Source organism: Echiichthys vipera (genome assembly GCF_963691815.1).
Source record: "Echiichthys vipera genome assembly, chromosome: 4".
NCBI lineage: Eukaryota > Metazoa > Chordata > Actinopteri > Perciformes > Trachinidae > Echiichthys > Echiichthys vipera.
This window is the reverse complement of record NC_139829.1, coordinates 21,512,967-21,536,262: the sequence shown is the minus strand read 5'-3', so window position 1 is coordinate 21,536,262 and position 23,296 is coordinate 21,512,967. Positions and strand designations below refer to the sequence as shown.

The 23,296-nt window shown below is 40.5% G+C and overlaps 2 protein-coding genes across 2 annotated transcripts in view; both read left to right on the top strand.

Moving 5' to 3' along the window:
- Positions 1 to 2,293: 2,293 nt before the first annotated feature.
- LOC310945602 (betaine--homocysteine S-methyltransferase 1-like) lies at positions 2,294 to 12,605 on the top strand (the record flags this gene model as incomplete). The annotated part of the gene is made up of 8 exons (XM_083911743.1): positions 2,294 to 2,311; positions 3,266 to 3,398; positions 3,856 to 3,968; positions 4,068 to 4,259; positions 4,767 to 4,914; positions 5,022 to 5,204; positions 12,144 to 12,372; positions 12,521 to 12,605. 8 exons carry the CDS (start codon positions 2,294 to 2,296, stop codon positions 12,603 to 12,605), a joined length of 1,101 nt encoding a protein of 366 aa, XP_083767869.1.
- Positions 12,606 to 16,588: 3,983 nt separating this feature from the next.
- The window catches only part of LOC310945586 (junction-mediating and -regulatory protein-like), a gene marked incomplete at its 5' end in the record, with an annotated part of 13,050 nt that continues 6,342 nt past the window's right edge, over positions 16,589 to 23,296 (top strand). The window contains 2 exons of the mRNA XM_083911722.1: positions 16,589 to 17,404; positions 20,382 to 20,555. Of these exons, the coding sequence (XP_083767848.1) occupies positions 16,589 to 17,404; positions 20,382 to 20,555 (990 nt within the window). The remainder of the gene's footprint in view (positions 17,405 to 20,381; positions 20,556 to 23,296) is intronic.

Here is a 23,296-nt window from a genome sequence, read left to right as displayed (position 1 = left end):
TGACCAACTGAGCAGCGCCCCCTGCAGGCCGAGAGGGAGAAGTGAAGATGAGTGGGAAAATCATTATGTGGCCATTGTATGGAGGTAGAAGTGTATCAAAAAGATAAATACATGTATTTATCCTGTATCTTGTATGGAGGTAGAATCGATTCAAAAAGATAAATACATGTATTTATCCTGTATCTTGTATGGAGGTAGAATCGACTCAAAATGATAAATACATGTATTTATCCTGTATCTTGTATGGAGGTAGAATCGTCTCAGAAAGACAAATACATGTATTTATCCTGTATCTTGTATGGAGGTAGAAGTGTATCAAAAAGATAAATACATGTATTTATCCTGTATCTTGTATGGAGGTAGAATCGACTCAAAATGATAAATACATGTATTTATCCTGTATCTTATATGGAGGTAGAAGTGTCTCAAAAAGATAAATACATGTAGTTTTCCTGTATCTTGTATGGAGGTAGAATCGTCTCACAAAGATAAATATATGTATTTATCCTGTATCTTGTATGGAGGTAGAATCGTCTCAAAAAGATAAATACATGTATTTATCTTTTTGAGACAATTCTACCTCCATACCACTGCGGTGTGGAAGCAACTCAGATCTTTTATTTGAGTAAAAGTAAAAGTAAAAATTCAAAATTAGTTATTTAAATGAAAGAACAGATGTATAATCTTCAAAATAAAGGATTACAAGTAGGCTATAGTAGCAAGCTGGCTCATTATGCACTCATTATTAATAATGAATATTATATTATTCCGTTTTATCACTAAAGAGTTTTTTTTCCTAAATGTAAGGGCGTAAAAATATTGTGGTTCATTAACATAGCTAAGTGTTGATAGTATGTAGTAGTGGGGTTCTAAATCATATGTTTGTTTGTGTGCTTTTAAAAAGCAATCTCGAAACTCATTGGTCTGAAAACAAATTTCTACGGGACCTCCTGACTGGATGAACTAGACTTATTCATTAAGTAGTGTGACACCAACCATCTAATTCTAAATGTCACCAAAACACAGGAGATGGTCTTGGACCCGAGGCAAGTGACTGACCATGAGACAGCGGTCATTAAAAATCAGAAGATCACCCAGGTATCATCATATAAGTACTTAAGGGTCCACATTGACAACCTTCTTTTCTGGAAAACACACCAACAACCTGTGCAATAGACTTTCGCAGAGGCTGTATTTAAGATGTTATGGCAGCCTGATCATGATGATCCTGTGACACGCAAATGTAGTAAACGAGAGCATCATCAGATATCAGCTAAAAAGCAAACTTGCCAACATGCACAAAACAGAGATGAAAATAAAAGGGAAAAGAGAACACACACTACCAAAACCTAAATGAGCAGTAAGGAAAAAAGAGAGAAAATTATTTTTGACTCCCAACATCCCCTCTTTCCTGAATGTGAAACCTTGCCATCAGACAGACTTAATGTGCCATGGTGCAAATCAAATCGCTTTAAAGTATCACTTGTCCAAGCCTCCATAAAGCTGATGAACAATGTACAATAGAATAATGTGACGTTGCACTTTATCACTTAGTACTTTAGCACTTGCACTTTATACACAGCTTCTAGTGCTATAGGGCAATGTGCAATAAATATATTAACACCTGCACTTTATCCCCACAGCGTTCACTTTCATACAAAAGAAACATGTGCATTTTATCTCACAGAATAAGCACCATGTTGTCAATGATGTTTGAATGTTTGTTTGCCTGTTTCTTTTGTTTTGTGCTTTGTTCTTTGTTTATTACGTCTGTAAAGTACAGTATGGTCTTTATGAAGCAATCATGTACTGTGTCCAAGACAAATTTCCCCAAGTGGCAATAAAGATTCATTTGACTTGACTTGAAATGTACAGTAGGTGAACAACAATGAAGAAATTGATTTAAGACGTGTTTATTTATGTCCTGATTAATTGTCAACTTTATTTTTCAGTATTTATTTCAGCACTTAAGTAGCCTATTATTTTATTATTACTATAACTATTATTATTATGAATAATTCTTTATTTTATACATTTATTTATCTGTAAGTATTGTATGTGTTGTACGTATTTCCCCTCTCTGTGAGAGTGAAAGGGTTAGGGATATTGTTTGTCATGAAAAGGGGCAGTGCACCTGTCGGCCCACATAACTCCGCTCTGAGCCTCTTAAAGTTGCAGCCACAACCTCATTCAACTCGTGCCAGTCACTGTGCTGACCTCATATACTACTCTACTACAGTAACCAACTCGTATTTCTTTCGAGTTTTGAAAGCTTGCTTGGATTTTGTCTGCAATGGAGAGCAAGAGGAGGGTAAGTCAACAGGTCTGTCACTTGGTGAAGTAAGTGAAACAGGGGAAACTGAGTGACAGCAGAGGATATCTGTGGAGTTCCAAAACAATTCTGTTTAGTCCTGTTACTCATTAAACCTAGTTTATCAATGATTGCCAAAATTACAAGAGCAAATTAAAACCTAATCCAAGAAACATTGTAATGCAAACAAAACGTTAAGTGAGACAGATTTGTCATTAGCTAATATTTAGAATTGAAAACATGTGGGAAAACATGTGCTCTGGAACAAGTACATGTCTGTATGTTTGTGAGAGAGATTTACAGGGCAGATACTGTAACAGTTATAATATAAATAAGCCTATATTTAGATTCAGAATATGATTTAATAGGGACAAGTAAACTGTTTAACACTTTGGGTGTGTTGTAAATCTAAATAGCCTATAATACTATTTTAAGTATTTTAACCAAAGTGCCAACACAATGAGACATGCGAATAATTTCCTGTAGAACTAGAGAAAACTTGTTTATTCCATATGAACAGAGCTCATCATGACAGCATGTTTGAGGCTTCACCTCCCTCAGGTCAGCTCTGCATTGCGGTATTCAGCGTAGCTCTGAGGCAAGGCAAGACAAGACAAGTTTATCAACATTTCAGAAACAGACAATTCCAAGTGCTTTACATAAAACATGAAACTGGCTTTTAAAAACAATTGGATACAGAATAGATAAATACAATAGGTTAAAATAGAATAATACAGATATGAAATACAAAAATAAAAGTTATAGTGCCGTCTAAGGAATCAATAATTGAGGGGATGTTTGTATATGTAATATACCATATGTGTTTGTGTGTGTGTGTGTGTGTGTGTATGTGTGTGTGCATGTGTGTGTGTGTGTGTGTGTGTGTGTGTGTGTGTGTGTGTGTGTGTGTGTGTGTGCGTGTGTGTGTGTGTGTGTGTGCGTGCGTGCATTCAGGGTATCTTGGAGCGACTAAATGCTGGGGAGGTGGTGGTAGGAGATGGAGGTTATGTGATGCAGCTAGAGCGACGTGGTTATGTGAAGGCGGGACATTGGACACCTGAGGCAGCTGTTGAATACCCTGAAGCAGGTAAAAACCGGGCCCAGTTGAACTTGACCTTCATTTCAATCTCCACAACACACCTGTAAAGTTCTATGATTGTATGTTGCCGGGTTGGGACGGATGTGTGAACACCTAGAGAAATACTAAAACTGCGACTGTGTTCATGATGACAAAGAGAATCACGAGGTGAAAACATTACCAGTTTTTGTTATTATTATAACTACGAGACATAACAACAAATGTATCAAATAAGGGTGTTAATTAGTAGTGCCAATTACTCAACAAATCGGAAATTAATCAAGTTATCTAAACCTGTTGGCATGCAGTGAGTCTCTCTGGTTGGTGGTCCAGCCTTGCCCCTGCCTCATATGTTTAATCACAAAGAAGTCGTTCTCTACTCCGTTATTTATCAAGATCACAGAGTCAACTTTGTTTTTGTCATAGAAGCCACTCTTCTGTCTATCTCTTTCTGTTGTTCTGTCAGTGCGACAGCTGCACAGGGAGTTTCTGAGAGCAGGAGCCAATGTGATTCAAACGCTCACCTTCTACTGCAGTGAGGATAAACTGGAGATCAGTGGCAATGTCACCAACATCACCGTCAGTACAAACCTTCTTAATCAATTTAGAAAATCTTCTAACAACATCATTCTGTGTTTCCGATATTCTGATAGTCCAGTCTGCTCTCCACTGATCCAGGGGGCCCAGATCAACAAGGCAGCATGCGGCCTGGCCAGGGAGGTAGCCAATGAGGGTGATGCGTTGGTCGCTGGGGGTGTGTCCCAGACTCCCTGTTATGTGAAAAGTCACAGTGAGAATGAGGTCAAGGCCATCTTTAAGAAACAGCTGGATGACTTCCTCAAGGAGGACATTGATTTCCTTATTGCAGAGGTATGTCTAGCCTAGAATAATAATAATTGATGGCTGATAATAATGACTAAGACAATAGTGTAGCTATTTCCAAGAGGATTACCTGTGTACAGTTGATTATAATGTGCTTAAACCAGCAAAGCTCAGTATATTTGATCTACAAAATGAATCAAATGGCTCTGTATAATACAAATAATAATAATGTAACAATGGCACTGAAATTCTACAGAACTTTTGCCCTTTAAATCTCACTGTTTGGGTTCTGATAAATGGATACATCTGCTGTGTGCTACCTGCCCAGCACCAAAACACAGACACAGAGTTAGCAACTAGCTGGTGAAGAAGGTTGAGCATGTAGCAGCTAATGATGCTGATATTTAGACCAAAGTTATTATTGCAGGTTTGTGTTTTTTAGCACATTATGGCCAGAAATTAATAAATTAACTTGTGTCTTCTCAGTGTTTTTCTTTTTTCTTGATTCTGTTTTGGAGCCATGCTTTATTGATCACATGCATATTTTTTCTGCAGTACTTTGAGCATGTGGAAGAGGCAGTGTGGGCAGTGGAGGTGCTGAAGACCAGTGGTAAACCAGTGGGTGCAACACTGTGCATCTCCCCTCAAGGAGACATACAGGGAGTCCCGCCTGGAGAGTGTGCTGTCAGGCTGGTCAAAGCTGGTAGTGTAGATTGAAATTATTCTGCGACGTGGTACTGTGTGAGCAAGTCTGATGTGTTTCAATTGTACAATCTGAAAAAGGTTTTATGCATCTGTGTTCATTTGCAGGAGCTGACATTGTTGGGATAAATTGCCACTTGGACCCTCTGACGTGCATTCGTACGGTGAAGTTGATGAAAGCGGGATTAGAGAAAGCTGGTCTCAAAGCCCATCTCATGATCCAGCCGCTGGGCTTTCACACACCTGAGTGCAACCACACTGGATACCTCTCGCTACCTGAGTTCCCCTTTGGTCAGAATTGATTTTTGTGTAATCATAATCCGTAATATTTGAGACCTTGTTTCAAGCAGCCTCTTTGGTGGTAATTGCAGGTGAGCCTGTTCTTTCAGAGTCCTCCATCTTATCAAGTTCACGGTTGCTATGTGTGGTGACTTTCTTTATGTAAACGTTATTGACACACATTCATCTACTTCCAGTCTCTTAAATCCATACACACACAGTTTCCTATTACACTTCTGCCCCTACTATGAGCCTGACTCAGAAGTTGGAAGTTCCCGATTTCCAATTACAAGTGAATGCATCCTATCCGTTAGTGACGATCTTTCCCGGCAGACCAATCGCTGTCAGCAGTGTCACTAACATGTCTTTGCATTTAGATCTCGAGGGAATGAGTGCTTTCATTAGTGGGTCATATGATCAATCATCGTTGTTTTAACTCACTCTTTGATAGATAGTGTCGTGGAAATTTTCTGCTCTTGATGAAGAATGAAATAATGAATTCGTGCCGGCCGACAAAGTTTTATTTTCTTTGCAAAGAAAAGGTCAATCGACATGCACGCGGTTCGAATGAGGAAAGACAAGTGAGCAAAAGAAACGTTGAACATTTATACCTGACGAAAGCCCACCCCGTGAATGTGTATTACATCCTTTGTCTTACTGTGGGGTTGACCAGCCCAGACATCCTGCCGTATAATTAACAGGTCTGATCAACACAGTTTCAGAATACACAAGGGTTGAATACATCATGAGACAGTGAGCAGTTGACTGTCTCTGAAACGTGAAATGCAATTACAAGGTCTAGACTTTAAAATACACAAATGAGTGGAAAAGAAAAAGGGATCTGATATCTTGGGGGGAAATCTTTCTGTTCTGCTGTCTGAAAGGCTTCTCAAGGAAGAAGGAATATTCAAATTTACCATTACATTTCCCCCTTTTGATTACTCATTAATCACAACTGAAGAGAATAAAGCATGAACAAGAAATAAAAATAATATTTGCAAAATCAGAATAGATGAAATGAAATAATGATAAAGAAGTAAAACAAAAAATAAAAAATAAAAATGGAATAAAATAAACATAAAATGCAACTTTAAAATTCTACTACAACTTAATAATCCGAACATTAATTAACGCAGATTTTAAAATGTATCATCATGGCAGTGGTTTAGAAAAGTAAGTTTGAGAATTTAAAATATAAAATATAGGAGTAAAAGGTAAGGGAAAAACAAACAAAAAAAAAAAAAAAAAAAAAAAAAATATTACAAATATTTTAGTTAGACAAGTTGGCTGACCTAGATAAGGGCCGGATGGTGATACTGAACAAACACAAGTCTGTGCATAGATACTTGTCATGATTGGCATAATATGCATGAACTTGTCCTGATCGCCAAATTTCAGGATAAACAGTGCATGAATGTTGCATTTTGTCCTTTGTTCAGAGTGACAGTCTTGGTGGGTTTGTAGGTGTAAGCTTCTGTCAGAATCGCTGACCATGAAAGGAACAGGATCAGGTGGTGCATGATGCAGTTGAAAGAAAATGGTTCTGTGCCTCTAATGGGTGTTTGTTGAATTCACGGAGTTATCCCTCAAGTTGTCCTCTCGTTGTTCGTTCTTGCGTTGACAACTGAGTCCCTCTGTTGGTTCGGGAACCTTCCTGCAGTGGCTGGTGTGTATCCACGTTGTTCTTTCAGTAATCTTCACAGCGGTGTGTGTTGTCAGGTGTACTTGGAATGGACCTCGCCAGCGTTTGGAATTCCAATGTTTCCTTCTCAGGTCCTTTATCACCACCCAGTCACCAGGCTGGAAGTCATGGAGCGATGTGGAAGCTGGCGGTGGAAGGGCTGACTTCACCTGTGTTATGTGTTGCACAAATCATACATGATGACAAAACTTCTGCACATAAGCTGAAAACCAATAGCGGGTTATGGCATCCAACATTCCCCCTTTTGACACATGGTCCAATCCATGTGTCAACTTTGCAAAGTGAGGAAAGAAATGTTTAGGTAGACATGGTTTGTTATCAGGCCCTTGCCACACTGCGTCTTTCTGTGTGGCACCGCATCGTTTCCAAAGCGTCTTTTCCTATGGTGTGGCAAAGGTCAGTAATGCTTCGAGGGAGCTGGGTATGGAGGCTGGAGTTGAAACAAACAAAGGATTAAGGATAATGGGTTGGAGAGAGAGAGAGAGAGAGAGCTGCAACTTTGTCATGATTGAGAATGGGTTTCTCGTCAGTTTTTTTTTAAGAATTATCTGTGTTTTCACAGAGTGCCGGAATCGTGTACAACACCAAATGCATATCTGGAGTCAGTGTAAATAGTTACGGTTTTGTTTCTTGCCAGTTTGCATGCCTGTGTCAATGCTATCAGTTCTGCTGCTTGTGCAGAGTATTGGGAAGGGAGTGAGTCTGAGACAAGAGTTTCATGGTTAGTGACAACAGCAAATCCCACTCTGTTGTGACCGCTTTGGAGGTCACGTGAGGCAGATCCATCTACAAAAAGAACCAAATCAGGGTTAGTTAATGGGGTTTCTTGTAGATCTGGTCTTGGAGAGCAGACCTGTTGGAGGACAGCAACACAATTATGTTCCTGTCCGTCGTCAGGCGTAGGGAGGAGAGTGGCAGGGTTTAAAACATTGCATCTTTTGACTGTGATGTTAGACATTTCTAAAAGCACAGTGTTATATCTGAGCCATCTTGCTGTGGAGAGGTGAGAAGTTTTTTTGTTCAAGTAAAAATCATGGACACAGCATGTGGGACCAGGAGGGTTACATCAGAGTAACCCACAATGTCTCTGGAGGCCATAACTGCTTTTTCTGTTGCAGCAACAGCTTTGAGACATCTTGGGAGGCCTGCAGCCACAGGATCCAGTTTGGAAGAAAAATAGGCTACGGGACGTAGTTTATTTCTGTGATCCTGTAACAAAACAGAAGTCATGTATCCATTTTTCTCATCTACTGTTTGAGTAAATGACCTGGTGGGGTCAGGTAGTCCCAAAGTTGGAGTGGTCTGTAAGGCAAGTTTTAGTTTGGTGAAAGATTGTTCTGCTTCAGGAGTCCATGTGATCTTACCTTGTGATTGCAAACTATTGCCATGAATGAGGGAGGCGAGTGGAGCCTCAAGAATGGCATAGTTTAAAATGAACTGTCGACAATAAGAGCACGTTCCAAGAAATGACATCATTTGTTTTTTCCTGAGAGGTCTTGGAAGATTCTGAATTGATTCTACTCTTTTTGGTGACAGAGTTTTTCCCTCAGAAGTGATGACATGACCTAAGAAAAGAACTTGTTCCTGGACAAATTGTAATTTCGACAAGCTGGCTTTGTGACCACTTTTAGCCAAATGTTTTAAGAGTTTGACTGTGTTGTCTTCGCATTGTTCCTTGGTTTGACTGCAGATCAAAAGGTCGTCAACATACTGTAGTAAAGCACTACCTGGAGAGAGAAGAAGAGATTCAAGACTTTGTTTGAGAGCTTCATTGTAGATGGTGGGACTCTCACAATATCCTTGACACAAGCGAGTGAAAGTGTAGCCTCTTCCATTGAAGTTGAAAGCAAACCAAAATTGACTTTCTGGATGGACTGGAACACTGAAGAAAGCATTAGAAAGATCCACCACTGAAAAGAATTTCGCATTCGGGGGAACTTGAGACAGGATGGTGTAAGGATTTGGAACATTTGGAGCTCTGGGTCGGACTGCTGCATTAACTGCTTGCAGATCTTGAACAAAACGCCATTCTGTTGGTTGATTTTTATCTCTGATTTTTTTCACAGGGAACAAAGGGGTGCGCACTGGAGAGTCATCACAGGGGATAATTACTCCTGCTGCTTTAAGAGACTCAAAAACTGGCGTTATGCCATCGATGGCTTCTTGTTTGAGTGGATATTGAGGCTTGCAAGGTCTAAAGTCAGATTTTGGAGTTATGACAACAGGTTCACAGTTTTCGATGAGGCCAACATCATACTTATTAATAGCCCACAGTGTCTTAGGGACTTCCTGTAGGGCGGTGATAGTTGCAGCTTATTTTTCAGACAAAAAAGAAAAAGATTTAGAAGTGCTTTCGGGTACCAGCTGGATTGTTTTCGTAGTGTGCACAACAGATGTTAAACCTTTACAATAACACTGCAGTGTTGGTGAAAAAATAAAATAAAATAAAAATAAAAAACAAAAAATAAATAAAAATAAAATAAAAATAAAAAATTTGATCGATCACATGTCTTTTGCCAATCGGCTGCGCGCTGACATGATTTTATGAATGGGCCCAAATCTTCCCAGTTATCTGATGTGTGTTTTGCAAGTGTTATGTGTGGGACAGAATCAGTTATGGTGTACATGTTTGATTGAGCTGATGTGAGAGAGATTGATATAGCACATCTGTGTTGTGTCCAATATATGTGTGATAGTTTAAGCTTGTCAAATCTCTCTCTCATCCAGCTTTCCTCAAATGGCTCATCAGGTTCTGGTGACACATGAGATGTACATGAGATGTACAATACAGATCCTCTGGTGTCATGAAATCAGTTGCAGTTGTGACTAGTTCAGAAGAGACTGTTAGTTCCTGTAATTTCCATTGATATGCATAGAGTAAATTTAAATTTGGGTGAACAAAGGAGTGTGAAAGACTTGGTTCCAAATCGAATGGTCTGAACTTTCAAACCCTCTGATTGTTTGACCTGATGAACCAACAGAGTATACATGTTTTCCCCTCAGTCTTGGTTTTGTAGTGAGTTCTAGAGCTCTTATCACAGAATGTGTGGCTCTTGAATCAACTAAGAATACAACATCTTGTTCAGCAATAGTCAATGTATGTTTGGGAAACCTTTTGAAATGATCAGATGTGTATTGAACATATGTTAAAGCAATTGTGTCTGAGCTCTCAATGGATTGTGTGTCAACATGTTTGTGTGAGTGTTGTGCAGTACCTCCTTCTGGTTTTACATGATGGTTGGGCTTGTCAGCAGGAGTCCATCCCTCTCCGACAGCCCCCGACCACCCTCAGTCTTGGTGTGAGACATTCACGTCTCCAATGTCCAGATTGGCCACAGCGGTAACAGATGTCATCAGGACGTCTTCTTGCAGATCTGTTAGCATTGTTTTTCCAGTTGTTGTCTTGGCTGTGTATTCTTTGTCTGTGTTCACGCTGTGGCTGTCTGTAGTCTCGGGCTGTGTTATACATAGTCATTGCTGCCATGTGAAGTTCTTATTGAGATGTTTCTTCTTTTGTTTGTCCGAAGAATCTTTTGTTTGAACAGACGCATCTGGATGGGCTGCTCCCAAACTTGTTTGTTGTGTCATGCTGAAGGGATCTGTTCTTCTTCTCTCGTCAGCTGTTGTAGCGTTGTATGGTGGTGGAGCTGAAGGGTGGTTCGGTGGCTGCAGTAGAGTCATGGGTCCGGCTTCAAAGCCGCCAACTGTGGAAACAAAAAGGAAGAAACCTGCGGGTCTGATGTTCTTTTTGTGTTTAAATCTTGTTTTTCATTTGTTTCACTTATTTCGTTTGAAAAAGGAAGTTGTTTCTGCATTATTCTCCTATTTCTTGCTTTTGCTTCCGCTTTCCAAATCTGTAAACATTCCCTTTGATTTTCCATAGTTTCCAATTTTTTTTTTTTTTTTTTTTTTTTACAGATAATTTCTTTTTTACCTTCTCATGTTTAGTTCTTTTTTCTTTAGTTTTTTTTCTCTAATAGTAATATAGTTTTTAAACTGAGAGATCCCCCTATTGGGAATCCAAACTCAGCTGTCCAGACATTTAAGTATTTTAGAGTTTTATCCCCATATTTCTTTCTCATTACATCCACAATTGCCCCTCCGGAGGTCCTGCCTCAACAGAGCCTTTACTCCCCATTCCAGCTGCGGAGGTCGTGCACGACAACTTACAATACAGACGTCTCTGCAAGGACCACTTCGTTTTCTTATACCAATATAATAAAATATCTATATAACCCGCACAAGTGATGCAAGCGTAACCCAAAGTATTTAAACTTTGATCCCTGAGTCAGAGACTCAGTAGCAATTGTGGATAAAACGAAAACTAGAAATATTATGTAAAATTAAATCCCAAATTTTAAAAGACAAGAAGTTAGAATTTCAATATTTCAATGCTCACCAGATAAATTTCGCTGACTTATTGTTCGCAGGATTCCAGCAGGGACAATCTGGGGGGTCTGCGGTCAGTCCTCCCTCAGAAGAGATTTTGAGGTTAGAGGCTGAAAAGCTTTTTCTTTTCCAGGATGGCCTATCCCTGTCCGCATTCCGTCCCAGACGATCACCTGAGGAATCCCACTTCTGACACCAAATTGTCGTGGAAATTTTCTGCTCTTGATGAAGAATGAAATAATGAATTCGTGCCGGCCGACAAAGTTTTATTTTCTTTGCAAAGAAAAGGTCAATCGACATGCACGCGGTTCGAATGAGGAAAGACAAGTGAGCAAAAGAAACGTTGAACATTTATACCTGACGAAAGCCCACCCCGTGAATGTGTATTACATCCTTTGTCTTACTGTGGGGTTGACCAGCCCAGACATCCTGCCGTATAATTAACAGGTCTGATCAACACAGTTTCAGAATACACAAGGGTTGAATACATCATGAGACAGTGAGCAGTTGACTGTCTCTGAAACGTGAAATGCAATTACAAGGTCTAGACTTTAAAATACACAAATGAGTGGAAAAGAAAAAGGGATCTGATATCTTGGGGGGAAATCTTTCTGTTCTGCTGTCTGAAAGGCTTCTCAAGGAAGAAGGAATATTCAAATTTACCATTACAATAGTAACTTAACAAGTGAACAACATAAGACAATAAACCAGATGGATATCTTACGGATTATAACTTTAATTAAAGTATAAGCACATAAGGTATGTGATTGTAGCTAATGTGTGTGCTACCTTTTTTAACTCCCCATATATACGTAGATATAACAAAATGTCCAGACTTAAATATTTTACTCCCCTCTCAGCATTGGAGACCAGAGCAATGACCCGCTGGGACATGCATAAATACGCCAGAGAGGCTTACAATGCCGGAATTCGCTACATTGGTGGCTGCTGTGGATTCGAGCCGTACCATATCAGAGCTATAGCTGAAGAGATGGCTGCAGAGAGAGGATTCCTCCCACCAGCTTCAGAGAAGCACGGACTGTGGGGGGCTGCTCTGGAGATGCACACTAAACCCTGGGTCAGGGCCAGGTAAGACAGTTGCTGCTCTTTTCAAATTAGGAATCAGTTGTCGTTGTTTTGTTTTTGTTTTTTTTAAAATACAGCATAGGAACGTGTGCATTTGTGCTCTGCAGAAGTGTTGATTTACATCCAACATATCGACTAACTTTTGTCTTAGGTCTCGTCGAGATTACTGGGAAAACCTTTTGCCTGCTTCTGGACGTCCCAAATGCCCTTCCATGGCCACACCAGCTGATGAATGAGAGGAAGGATAATCAATAGCTGGAATCAAACATACCAACACATCCACTTGCCTCTACTGTTCAATACTCTGTATAGTTGAGTGTTGTATTCTTTATGCCTGATCATATTACAAGTTCTTTGTCTAAACGTTTTGTCTATTATGGAAATGAATAACAAATTCCAAGCTGCTATTTTTTTATCATCACTGCATTTATTAGTTGTAAAATATCCTGAAAAAGTGAATATTAGTTGTTAGATTGCTGAAATGTGCCACAAGATTTTTCTAACAATGTTAATTGTAATGCTATATTTTTTCTTATTCAGAGGAAAATATGCTTAAAGTGGAGAGAAAATGTGAACTGGCCCAATGTTTTATTATGCAACATGGCTAAACTGATGCACAACAGTGTATCACTTCCTCCTTTACACTAACATGAGTACTCATTACAAGCCCAATTAATGCGTGGCAAGGCTGACTTATGATTGCTGTCCTGACTTAGACTGGTTCCAAATATGTTTAATTTTCAGGGGGTTGACGAAAACATGGGCTCCCATCTCCATCTCTTGTTCAGACAGGATTGGTCTGTATGTGATCGTAAAAACTGAATGCATGCTGTAGCAAACAGGTCTATTTTTCTGTCTTTGTTAACTGGAATCACTGAATGCAGAAAGCTCCCTCTCACTCAGTGCCTTACACATAACTCATTTTATGGGTTTGATGAGGAGTCCTCATTGGAAATGGGCTGGGAAAGGGCAGATGCTTTCAAAATATACCTGGTGATTTGAATGAACCAACTGTCTATCAAATTCTTGCAGAAGTCAATCAGGAAGTTAGATAAAACATATTTCCATTGAGACAAGCCTTCGATGGAGTTCTCTTCTTTCAACGAAGAAGAATATCCTGTTTTGATAAAACTGATGCTATTGCAGCATCTAAACTACTCTCTTTAGGAGCCAGCATTGCTGTTTTGAACAAGTGACAACCTCTCCACCCCACCGCTCTTAATGAACCTATGTCGGAAACACAAGATGGATTTGCATGACATCTTATATCTCCTTTTTGAGAATTCAGCTGCTGTGCAATATAAGTTTTCTTCATGAATTTAAGGGCAGAAGGGTGAAGTTTCTTTAATATTAAAGTTTAGTGTAGTTCCCATTGAGATTTGAACTCAGTTCGCTCTGTGTGCTATCCATTACACCATGGAACCACATATGTCATCAAGAGGGTTAAAAATAAAGTGAGGTTTGATGGGAGGTTCCTGTATTTGAACATCCATCTTATTCACTCATCACTCACTCATTTTCAACTGATTATCCGGGGTCGGGTCGTGGGGGCAGCAGCTCTAGCAAACTTCCCTTTCCCGGGCCACATTAACCAGCTCTAACTGGGGGATCCCGAGGCGTTCCCAGGCCAGTGTGGAGATGTAATCTCTCCACCTAGTCCTGGGTCTTCCCCGAGGCCTCCTCCCAGCTGGACGTGCCTGGAACACCTCCCGAGGGAGGCACCCAGGGGGCATCCTTACTAGATGCCCGAACCACCTCAACTGGCTCCTTTCAACGCTAAGGAGCAGCGGCTCTACTCCGAGTTCCTCACGGATGGCTGAACTTCTCACCCTATCTCTAAGGGAGACTCCAGCCACCCTCCTGAGAAAACCCATTTCGGCCGCTTGTACCCGCGACCTCGTTCTTTCGGTCATGATTCTTTCTTATTCATACCATTAAATACCAACTTTTTAATACAAATTTTGAATGGCAAAAGACAGCATACACAACCATCTTCCCGAAAATCGAACAACTGAAAAGATTACAAACCAGTGATTGAGTTTAATGTGATTTAACATTTGAATATGCATTGAATGAATGATGGAGTTTGTGAGGAGAAATATATATGATTATTAGCACTCAGTATCACCAAATAGTTCACCTAATTTACAGTTTGTTTAATGTTCAGAAAATCATGTCAGGTATAGGCTGCTACTACTGACCTGTTCGGCTTTACTACTAACAGTGCGCACAGAAGTAAAATACATGAAGACACGCCTGTAGAATTCAAATAGATAAATTACAACTGAAGATGAAAAAATAAGACCTAAAATTTTGTTTCTATGTGAATTTATCATAAACAATATTTATCTAGGAATTTTTGCATTTACTTAACTGTTTTGCTTATGTTATTTGTTAATTGATTTATTCAGACATACAGGAAGTAAGACTACAACCCGTAACTGATGCATTTTAATCACTGTACATCTATTGAGGACACAGGTCTACATGTGAACCACAAGCTCCCAAAAACTCAAGGTTCCACCGAGATTTGAACTCGGATCACTGGATTCAAAGTCCAGAGTGCTAACCATTACACCATGGAACCACGGATTCGCATGTTGTCTGTGTTACAACATATCATTCTGCTGACGCAACAATGAAAACTTACTCTTTCGATGAAGTGCCTCCTGAATTCAGCATTTATCACCTACTAGATTGGCGTAAATATGAAAACTGGTAGGCATAGCTTATATAATAATAATAATAATAATAATAATAATAATAATAATAATAATAATAATAATTAATTGTAATTAATTTCTTGTAATTACTTGTAGAACATTAGTTAGTATTTTTACGTATTTCACATTTTGCATATTTAGCAGTCACAATATAAAATGTGAACAAAATTCTGGTTTGGAAGAACCTAAAGTGTTGGACTGTCAAAGCTATGTTGAATTGTACTTTAATAAATATAATAATGTTGATCTACAGACATCATCACTGTTTTTCTCTTAGACAGCTGTTACTGTAACACTTTGAACAGTGGAAAATTCTCACATAGAAAATAACATTACGCTTTGTGAGATATGATAATAACATGTACACTTCACACAGACACTACATTTAAATACATTGTATTTATATAGCACAAATGCAAATGTATCAACATATAATACCTCCGCGTGAGGGTGTGCATATGTTTCTCTATATGTCGTGTATTTTTTATAAAACTTTAATCAATCGCTCAAATCATGAAAAATTGGAATGATAGATTAATGCTCCCGGGATTAAATCAAATATGCTGCATACATATCGTTGAAATATAATAATCAACAATCATCATTGTGTATTTTTAGTAATATAAATTGTTATTATTATTGTTATATATCATTTTCAATGCTGCAGCTGCGAAGCACCCCTCACTGCTCAACCTAACGTCAGCACGTCCCTACGTGCCCTACTCAAACTGAGACACTAATGTTGCCTTTAAATGCTCCTCGGACTCACAAACTTAATCCGCTCTTAGCAGTATTTTCACAATACTGCACCTAAAATGTGATTTACTTCCCATACCACACGGCCTGCGGCTTAATAAACGGATTATGGGAGTAACACCACTAAAACTTTGATTGGTTTTCATAGCCGACTACCTGGAAATTGCGAAATTTCCTACAGCGCATGAAGCCGACGTTATTATTTTACGTATGTGGTGTTGTTGGGGCAAACGATGAAGAAAACATGGTGATGTTGTGAGTTTTAGAGACGATGCTAACCTTGCTGGAGACCGTGTGACTTGTTCACGACCTCGGTGTGTTATTTGAAGGATGTGCGCCGCTGTTTCTGGATCCGGTTGGTACTTTCGGATGAGAACGGAGGTCTGGAGCCGAGAGGATAACGGAGCACAGCTGACACACGGATCGGCTGGACCTAAACACACGGTCGCATGTTAAAGCTATGTGTCAGAGCCGAGTCTTGTCGCAAATATATCGACGAAGCTCACGGCTGCAGGAGGTTTGGAGACATCCGAGTTGAAAGCAGGTGGGCCAAAGATGGGAAATGACACCGCACTGCTCCAAATTCATCCGCCCGAGCGAAGGAGGATAGCCCTCCAGGCAAAACATCCTCTTGGGGACAATAGTGTTTAGTAGACGCTGTTTTAACACCCTTGATTACGTTTTATCCGACTCTCTAACGGTGCAGTTTTGTTATTTTTGTGTCCCATCACTTTGAAGACATGTCCTTCACAATGGAGGATCATTTGGAGTCGGGGTGGGTGTCCGTGCGCCCGAATGCGTTTGACGAGAGGGAGAAGCACAAATTTGTTTTCATCGTCGCCTGGAATGAAGTGGAGGGTAAATTTGCCATAACGTGTCACAACAGGACGGAGCAGAGGCGAAGCTTTAGCAGGGACCCGCTGGCGGAGGCGACTGGATGGATGGATGGGACCACAACAAAAAGGCCCGAAAGTCCCGTCACAGATAAAGTATCTAGGGGCAAAGGAGCAAAGGAGGCTGCGGTGGTTAAAGGCTGCAACCCTAAAACCAAGTCCGTCATAGCAACGAAAAGCCCTGTCAAAATTCAAGCTGTGGTTACATCTCCAGTTAGCCCTGACACTGAGGTGTTAAACCCATTTAGAGAGGACCAAGTGTCCTGTGACAGCATGGACCTGGAGGAACTGGACAGTCTGAGCAGAAAGGACTGCAGCTGGGCCGGACTCTTCTCCTTCCAGGACCTCCGGTCGATCCACCAGCAGCTCTGCTCGGTGAACTCGGACCTGGAGCCCTGCCTCCCGGTGTTTCCGGAGGAACCAGCCGGTATGTGGACGGTGCTGTTCGCCCCGGCGGAGGTGCCCGAGACGGAAATGGACGCGCTTTGCTACAGTTTACAGATGTACCTGGGCCATGCGCTCGATACGTGCGGATGGAAGATCTTCTCCCAAGTTCTGTTCACGGAAAACGACGACCCCGATGAGTACTACGAGAGCCTGAGCGAGTTGAGGCAGTCAGGGTACGAAGAGGTGCTCAACCGTGCAACGAGACATCTGCAAGAGGTGAGATTTCAGTGATCCTCCCAATAAAACCCACAGTCACACAAGCCTGTGAATGTCCTCATTCGTCCAGGTCATCGTTATCCTCAAAGCAATTAGCAATTTTTGACTGAAATTGCTTTGAGGACCACAGTCACACAGTTGCACATCTGGCCGGACCCAACTGCCTGAGGCTGTGCTATACCAAAACTGTAGAAGTGTGATGCACTAGAATAGCAATAGACGTAGGCTACTTAATATATTGCATCCAATTGAGTATAAAGCAATGGAGTATACCTTTTCAAAGTTGTAAACATAAAGATTCTAAATGTGTTCTAGTTTATTTCCTCTTGCAGTGAATGTAAATTACATCAGCTGACAGGAAGTGAACAAGGACCAAGGCTGTTTCCTAGCCATGGAATTCCTTTGAATAGATCTGTACAGAAAAGGAAGTATCTTACAATTAATCTTCGCAAGCAACACAACTGAACAATAAGTATATTTTAAGCATTAGTTGTATCTTTTCTTATATGGGAAATGTTAATAAGAGGATCCCCCTTAGACTAAAATGGTAAGTATCTTTTCATCACACAAAATCTCTGTAGATGTGTGGACCACGCAGCAGGCCAAAATGCAATTAACTATAAAAATGAGTGGAGTCAAGTCATAAGAAACTGAATGGATTTTTAGTACATTAACATCTTTCTGTTGATAAATGTGAGTTATCTGATGTAGGTTTTTGTGGTCATTTATGAGCTTAACCAACAATAAAAGGTAACTTGCATGGAAATAATTGGTTATATTCTTAATAAAGTTTTCTGAGAAACACTTCTGTGTGTTTATTATATAATCAAACAATAGCATCTATATTTTAACTTCTTCGTTCTACTTTGTATCTTCGACTTGACACACAGTGGAGACATAAATCCATGCGGCGTACACACTCCGGGTCTGCTCCTGTTACGCAGCAGCAGCAGCAGCAGCAGCAGCAGCAGCAGCCAGTGATTGATTAACTGCTCTTGGTATAAACAGACATTACAGTGATACTCACTGGCTCTCACGTTGTCCTACTAATCAATGTTAGTTATATTAATGCAGCCTTGACTTATGGAGCCAGAGAGAGCAAGAAGTCCTCTGAGAGAAGAGGTGAGAAAGAGCATTCACGGAAGAGTTTTAGCATCACAGCATTACTCCTGACCATTAGAGTGGATGGTACATCAACTCTGACTTTTGCCTGTATTTATCTAATAAATATCTTTCAAATACGTAGTATTGATCAAGATAATGAAATTTTAGTTCAACCAATTCTTAATACACACATTTAACTCGTGTGCTGCAAAACTATAAATGCAAAACCAATACAATTAAAGAGTATTTGCAGGACATATAATGATATATACATATATATGTATATATACGTTATATATATATATATATATATGTGTGTGTGTGTGTGTGTGTGTGTGTATATGTATGTATGTATATGTATTAGAGATGCATCAATGCAGTTTTTTCCGATCCAATCTGATACCTGGGCTGAGCGTATCGGCCGATACCCAATACCGATCCGATACTACTATTGAATGAATGAAGCGCATACCTTGCCTTGTGAGTGAAGGCATCATGCTTGACATAAACATTTAACCTTGTTAAAAAAAGGTAACAAATTAATTATTTATTAACAAATAAAAAAATGTACATTAGCAGCAAAAATGAATAAATAACACTGTTATGTAAAGTGCACTGCAAACAGATATTTTAAAATGTAATGTAAAGTATAGCATCTGCCCTAAACCCAACAAACAATGGCTTAATTAACTTGCTGTGTATGATATTAATAAAAAAGAAATGACTGGATCTGCCTCATTCATCCAATATCAGTTCCAGCTGATTAGTCAATATGGGAGCCAATATCCAATCTGAGTATTGGATCGGTGCATCTCTCATACATATATATATGTGTGTGTCTTTGCAAAAGTAAGAATAACGCAAGAGACTACATCCATGTCATACTGATGTGTTAGTAAAAAGAGGCTGTGAGTAGCATGGATAAATCACTCACATGTCATTCCACCCAGTCATTCCCACACCCACTCCCTCACACACACACACACACACACACACACACACACACAAAATAAAAAGACAGAAAACCACACAAAGGAAGCGTTGCCTTACTGCCCTTCCTGAACAATTCATTTCACAGAATGTGCTCCAAGCAGACCAAACTGATTTGCTCCACTTGTTTCGATGAGTATATACGTATCTGTTACTGTCATAGGTCACTCTATGGGATCTCCAGTTTGCTTTAAAGCGGATTCATCCTGAAGGTGGAGGAGAGCTGCTGATGTTTTTCAACTCTTTATCATAGCATATGCTCTGTACTGTAGTTCATTTAAACTACACACGCACACACACACACACATGCACGCACACACACACACACACACACACACACACATACACACACACACACACACACACACACACACACACACACACACACACACACACTGGCCTATTGATCCTCCCACTCCATTTGAGGGCTTCATTAATGGCTATTTCAGTGCTTTCTGGTAGCCTGGAGGATTATTCAGTCTGGCAAAAATGTGTGTGTATTGATCTAATTCCCAGCAGCAGAAAGGACTCTGCTTGCTCAGCCATGGTCTTTGCACTGAGACTGTACTCCTATTATTTACACTTACACAAAGCATCCTCTTAGTTTCACAGTGAGGTGTAAGTTTCTATTCATTGCTAACTGAGTGGCACTAAAACATGTATTTAACTATGTTATTCTGAATTTTGTATACGATTTTCTGACACTGTTACCACACTGTTATACAGATAACAGACAGCTGGAAACACACATTACATCCCGAGCCACTGATAGTATAGTTTCCCTCTGCTCAATATGCAGTTTGTCTGACTGGTTAACAAGGCTTTACAGAGTTTTTATGTTGGCAATGATTTAATTAACTTCCTTTCTGTGAATGTGATCCAGCTGCTGGAGAAGCACAAGACCATGGACAGTATGGTGGAGCTGTTGGAGCTATATGAGGAGGAAGATGAGGCCTATGGAGGCCTGCTGGAGGCCTCCACACAGCTGTACCAGTATCTGCTGCAGCCCTTCAGAGACATGAGGGAACTAGCAATGCTACGCAGACAGCAGATCAAGGTAACAGTTTGCGCCAGTTAAAGTGTACTGTATATACATGTGTGCATGATAAAAGGCAGCTCCGGCGGGGCATGCTTCATATTTATGAGGGGATTTGTCCCATACTAGGTTCTTACAGAGTTTGGGCCCAAATCCGTTCTCCAAAACCTCTTTGGAATTATACCAAGCCTCCTCAACTTTTCGAGTCACAGTTCACCGCTGACAAGTACGCTGTCGTATACACACACACAGACACACAAAGATGGTCTGTTGGTGACAACCAACCAGGAGAAAATGACAAATATGACTGCAAAGTTAGTGTTTTGCGTGTTGTTTCTGGTATTTGACCCTATAAAGACTCCAGGAGTTATTCCGATGCGATATGCTTAACCAGCCAATGTGGGATGATGGCTACTATGCAGACGGGCCTTGATATAGTGATATTGTGATAATTTCTCTACAGGCACTTACATGGAACGGTCATATAACACAATGGATGCTCACAGGAAATTCTCATGTCTCTTAAAATAGAGTCTGCTCCGTGCGTGTATGTGCATGTTTGACTGCAATGTATTATGCTTAATTGATTCTCTTGTATATTGTGATAAGATGTGTTATGGTTAGTAAAGCAATGGAAGGGCGGCCAGACGTATATTATTGCAGAGAGAAGATAGAGGCTGGTGGATGGATAGATGGTGGAAATAATTATTGCAGTGCTGATTTATATTTAGCCCACTCACTCACAGTCATAAAAAGACTTCGGTATCATATAACATCCATCAATAAAGAAGCAAATACACACACACACACACACACAAACACACACAGCTCTTCCCAACCTTGGGTGCGGATGCCTTCCTGTCGTCCAGTTGGGGACGAACCATGAATGGTGAGCCCCATAGATCTCCAATTTCCTACAGTCTCAGAGGCATGAATAAGTCATGTTGTGTGTGGTCCTATAGGTTTACTTCAGGTACAGGATGATGTTGATACACTGGGATCAGCAGGCATGCAGCAGAAATGGAAAGATGTAAACTTTTCAGTTTAGGTGAATAAACCTTCAGTTGTTGGTGTATTTCTGTGGCAGTTACAGTGCCACATCCAGACCTGTCATGTGTATTACAGCATTTTTAGCAGGTTTTTGAAATATGTCCTCTCTGGTTTCGTGTGGAAGCAGATATTTCTTGAGCCGAGGCCGTGTGGACGGAAACCTTTTAAGAACCAGACTCTGTGAGTAAGTTCCAGAACTGTCCATGAGCTCTAGACTTCAGCTCAATGTCGGCTTGTCCAAATCTCATCTTCCACTCCAGAAGAGTTCAGGTGAAACAGTGTTGCAATTTTTGATGCGTGTGAATCAACCTCAGCATCTTCCTGAAAAGGATAGCACATGAATGTAGCGACTGGCTCGAGCAAAGAAAAGTCTTGAAAGCGTTTGTCAAACTCTGACAGACAATTGTCAATCTGCTCTGTGTAGCGTGCACTGTCAAGTTGCACACAGGCCTTCCCTTGCATCTCCAGCTCTGACGCCAGGTTCTGGAAGTTTGCCAAATCATGGCGCTGCAGCTTTGAGGAGAGATGTTGCATCTTTCGTTTGAAAGCATTAACTGAGCTGATCATGTTGATCACTGTTTTGTCTTTTCCTTGCAGCCCTAGATTAAGGTCATTCAACATGTTGGTCAGATCGGTTAAAAATGCCAAGTCTAACAGGCACTGACCTTCATTTAGTTGCGTGTATTCTGCATGTCCAGCTACTCGAAAAAACTCCTTAATCTCCGGACAGAGCTCTCGAAATCTTTGCAGGAATTTCCCTCGACTAAGCCATCTCACGGCAGTGTGTAGCAACAACTCAGAGTGGTCGCAGTCAGCATTCTCCAGATGTGCACGGAATAGCCTTCTTTGAAGAGATCTGGCGCAAATAGAACAGGCGATCTTCGTTGCTACATCCATGATCTCTTTCATGTTGAGCATTTTAGCGCATAACGCTTGTTGGTGGATTATGCAATGGTAATTTAGGAAGTCCGGGAAAGCATCGTCCTGCCTGCACTTTGCAATAAATCCATTCAAGCGGCCAACCATTACGGGTGCTCCATCCGTGGCGATAGACATCAATTTGTACACTGGGAGCTGAGTTTTCCCGATGAAGTTTTTAAAAGCCTGAAATATGTCCTCTCCTCACGTCTGTTCTTTCATGGGCAGTACTGTTAATAGCTCTTCTTTTGTAGTGATATCACTAAACACCATACCAATGAAAATGCACATCTGGGCTGTGTCACTCAATTCCGTAGATTCGTCCAACTGCAGTGAGAAACACTCGCAAGCTCCGATGTCCTTCCAAAGTTGCTGGGTTAAATCCTCTGCCATGTGTAACTGTACTTCTTGACAGCTGGAGAGCTTTGAGATAATATTTCTGCCTTATTTTTAAAGTCTCTGAACAATGAGTCAGCGGCTTCAACTATTTTACCATCTCTCCGTCTCGGAAGGACTTCCTTTTATTAACGATGATGTGACTCACCCGGAACGATGCTTCGGTGGCGGCTTTCGCTTTTGAAGTTTCCTGCGTGAAAAATGACTGCTGTCAAGACAAGTGGGATTTCAGTTCCTTCACTTTTCTCTTTCTCAGCTCGCTTTTTCAGCGGGAAGTCGGTGTCGTATTTTCCATGAACAGTCCAAAAATGCCGCTCCACATTCCCCTTCTTTGGTATTGCGATGGTAGGCTGGCAGATGAGGCAAAAGCACTTGGAAAAAGTTCATGATGGAAAAAA